Raw genomic sequence first — 3,882 nt, 5'->3', positions numbered from 1 at the left:
TAAACCTAACTAATAAAGACTAATATTGAAACTGTATTATTAAAGCAGACAATTAATTGGGGTTTATTTTTTGTCTGGTGAATTCATGTATTAACTCTTGCTCTCCGTAATTATGTACCACATTCTGGTGGAATCAACGTTGGTATCATCAGTTAGAAGAGAAAGAGTTAAATCTATAAAAAGTATGACAAATTACATTGTTTCCATCGTTGAGTCACAAATTTAATGATATTTTTTCAAACACGCATTTTATGTAACATTTACTGGAGAATTATATGGATTTAGTTCAGTAAAATAATTACTGACTTCTAATACCGTAGGGGGAATCAAAAAGGAGAGTGACCTACATCCATTGTTTATTTGTAGCAATCGACGTTTTATTTACATATATTTAAGCATGTACTCTCCATTCCAAAACATACACACACGAGTCTCTTTGTGAAAAACAATAGTTAGGATCCTGCGCATTGAAATTGATTTATTCCTAAGTAGTATTTGTTGTTACACATTGGCGACTGTAATATGTACTGTATCTAAATATCTTGTCATATTAGTGATTTATCATGTCTGGGATTCCATAAAGATAAGGAGAGAGAGGGACTGATTGCTCGTGCTGTTTAGGAAAAAAAATAGATGGGCGTCTACTTAGCGTATTATTATTTGATCTGTAACAGGTGAAACTAAATGTTATTAAAACATTTTTTCTCCTTATTGAATCTTCCTTCTGTTATTTTAGATGACAGTATATGTAGAGAATCTAAGTATAATAAATACATCAGTCAGGGTCTTCAAAACAGTCTACAATGGGTTAACATTTTGAGATTATAATCTAAAAGATATTTTTAAAATTCTAAAAGTTTTAGTGTGGTTTTTTTTTAAATGCACCTTTAAGGCATCCGTTGTGATCTCAAGTTTTTGAAGATTCTTTTTTTATGACCTATTCTTTGTCGCACGTCCGAACTATATAAGATCTGAAACCAATCTTCACGTAAAAGTATAATTATATATTATCACAACTTTTAGGAAACCAATAGCTCATTGCCACGTCACAGATCTGTATGACTTAGCAACGACCTATTGGTCTCCTCTGTCCACAGGTTGCGACGTTGCAGGTCAGAGATGACAGAATCAGAACGTGGTTAGTGTGAGATTACAAAAGTTGGCACTAAAATGGGCAAATCGAAAACCACTTTTATATCAATTAAAGCTAATCTTAAGTTTTGCCTTCGTGACTCATATAGTACAGCGCTGCATACGGGGAACTAGTACTTTACATATGAAAAAAAAAAGATTTGTTTGTTTACAGACCTTGACATAAATTTTTATGCTCATTTCTTTGATAACAAGCAAGGAAGCCATTGTTACTGGCAAAAAGAAAAATGTTATATTGTATTGACAACACAAGCGAGTACTTTAGTTTTGTTTAATGTTATACAATGTATTCTTATTTCATTCTGATATCAAATTTTGGTTAAGCTATATTAGTTGTTGTTTTTTTTCCATAACGAGTTTTTTTTTTTTTTCACAGTTTAAACACAACGTATAATTAAGTAACGGAAATGGCTCAATTGGCATCATTTCTAAGATTTATTGTCAATTTACATCATTGAAAATTGTGTACCTTCATCATGAATTCATCTTGCCGCTCAGTGACATCAATTTGTAATGACGTCATTGCGGTTACGGTCTCGTCAGCGGTCAGCAAGTTTGATCAAGTGTTGGTCTCAGATGAGGTCTTAGTGACATTCACGTCTGTGGTCGACACCTGGTCTTCCCTCGTCATCGCCTTTCTGGGAATCGTCTGCAATGTGCTGACGATCATCGTCTTCGCTGGCCTTGGGTTCAAGGACACTGTCAATATCACTATGACGGTCATCGCTTTTTGGGATCTGGTTCGAGTCTTGTGCGGCGCTATCCACAGGTGCTACGGCCCTTTGTCTCTTTTGTCTCCAACTCTGGGTAAATCCTGGCAGAACATCACCATACCTAACGTCAATTCTCTGCAGAACATCGCCTCGAACGTCGCCTATGTTATCGGAGGCTACGTCGCATTAGAGAGATGCCTCTGCATCAGCTTCCCTTTCCGGGTCAAATCTCTGATGACGCCGAAAGTCACGTGGTTAGCTTGCTCTGCTCTGTCAATCATTGTGCTGGCCTCACTGTTTCCTTCTCTTTTTCTCTTAGAGATTCAATGGATGAAGTCGACGGGTCAAGACGAGCTAGTAGCTATTTATCGGTATTCGACATTTTATTTCACTTATGGGCTGGCGTATATGAACTTCTATAAATACTTTAACCTGCTATATCCATTTATCAGTCTCTCCGTCATGGTGGTAAGTACTGCAATCATTGCGTATACTCTTGGAAAATCCTCGAGATTCAGAAAGAAGATGCTTAAAACGCCAACAACGCCCAAGCAGGGAACACAAAGTACCTCCACACTGACCAAACGAGACGTCCAGGTGGTCAAAATGCTTCTGTTGGTCATCGTGAGCTACATACTAGTCCTGGTACCAAGAGTGACCACATTTATGGTCCAACTGTTTGAGCCAGAGTTCATCGTACTTAGGTTTTATAATAACATTTTCCGACTTATAGTGGGCGTGATCCTCTTTCTGGACTTTGTTAACTCCTCTTCTGGTCTTGCTATTTATTATTTTATGAGTTCTAAATTTAGGTCTAGAATACAATGGATAGTCAGAAATGCAGTTATTGGCTGTAGTTGTTCAACATTTAAATAAAAACATTTAATTTCTATTTTGTTATTCGGTTAGTCGATTCGCCTCTTTTTTTAATTGATATGGGACATGTGGCAATAGTTCGTGGAAATAATAGTGGATGGTCCTTGTAAAAATTTCATAATACCCTAGTTAACTGTTGGCCATATGACTTTGTATAAATTTCATAATACCCTAGTGAACTGTTGGTCATATTCAAACCTTGTTGTATAGTCGCTGACTAATTCAAGGGGAATAGTTTTTTTTACAGCATGTGCGCATTTACCAGATACAGTGCCAGTGGCGTAGGTAAGGGATTTACCTCTTTTGGGGCCTCAGCTTTTTTATATTTGACATCATGACACGAGATAATGTACTTAATAAATATATAACTTAATAATATATAACTCGGGTTACTCCATGGGAGTAACCCCGCCGGAAAGAGTTAATCTGTGTGAAATACATGCAACAGGGTTACAATCGTATATATTAACATGAATTGCAATATTACATGTCAGAGGCGTAATACATGCAACAAGGTCGGTAACTCATATATTAACATGAATAGCAAGATTACATGTCAAAGGCGTAATATTTAATACTTAATTAATGCAAAGAACAAATTTGGGACACAAGTTTGGAAGATCCCTCAAGTGGGGGCCCAGGGGGACTTTCGAATTCGGACCTCCCCCCCTTACCCCCAACCCAAGCTAGTTCCCCGTACAGCTCTTAAAGCAAACAATACAATACGGTCTTCGAAGCCGAAATCTATACTTTCTATATCAAACTGAATATCTGAGTAAGTGTAAGACCTCATTTAGTCGCCAGCCGTTGGGAGGTCAACTCTTGTTATCCCCCCTCCCGTCAGTTCCCTCCCCCCTTTCTTTATTATGAAGTACGGTCTTTGTTGGGCAGCGGCCCCAAAAACTACATCTTCACTTGAAAACTACAATCAGCACACCTCTTTCTGACGCACGATTCCTCTTTCTGACGCACGATTCCTCTTTCTGTCGCACGATTCCTCTTTCTGTCGCATGATTCCTCTTTCGGTAGCACGAATCATCTTTTTCAGTCGCACGATTCCTCTTTCTGTCGCACGAATCCTCTTTCTTGCGCACGATTCCTCTTTCTGTCGCACGATTCCTCTTTCTGTAGTACGATTCCT

General features: G+C 37.9%; 1 protein-coding gene across 1 annotated transcript; it reads left to right on the top strand.

Annotated features, from left to right (window-relative positions):
• Nucleotides 1-1,628: 1,628 nt before the first annotated feature.
• LOC129922728 (uncharacterized) lies at nt 1,629-2,741 on the top strand. The gene has a single exon (XM_056009673.1). It carries the CDS (start codon nt 1,629-1,631, stop codon nt 2,739-2,741), a length of 1,113 nt encoding a protein of 370 aa, XP_055865648.1.
• The last annotated feature ends 1,141 nt before the right edge of the window (nt 2,742-3,882 follow it).

This window comes from Biomphalaria glabrata, chromosome 14 (genome assembly GCF_947242115.1).
Source record: "Biomphalaria glabrata chromosome 14, xgBioGlab47.1, whole genome shotgun sequence".
Taxonomy (NCBI): Eukaryota; Metazoa; Mollusca; class Gastropoda; family Planorbidae; genus Biomphalaria; species Biomphalaria glabrata.
The sequence above is the reverse complement of the archived record's forward strand: the minus strand, read 5'-3'. Positions and strand labels throughout refer to the sequence as shown.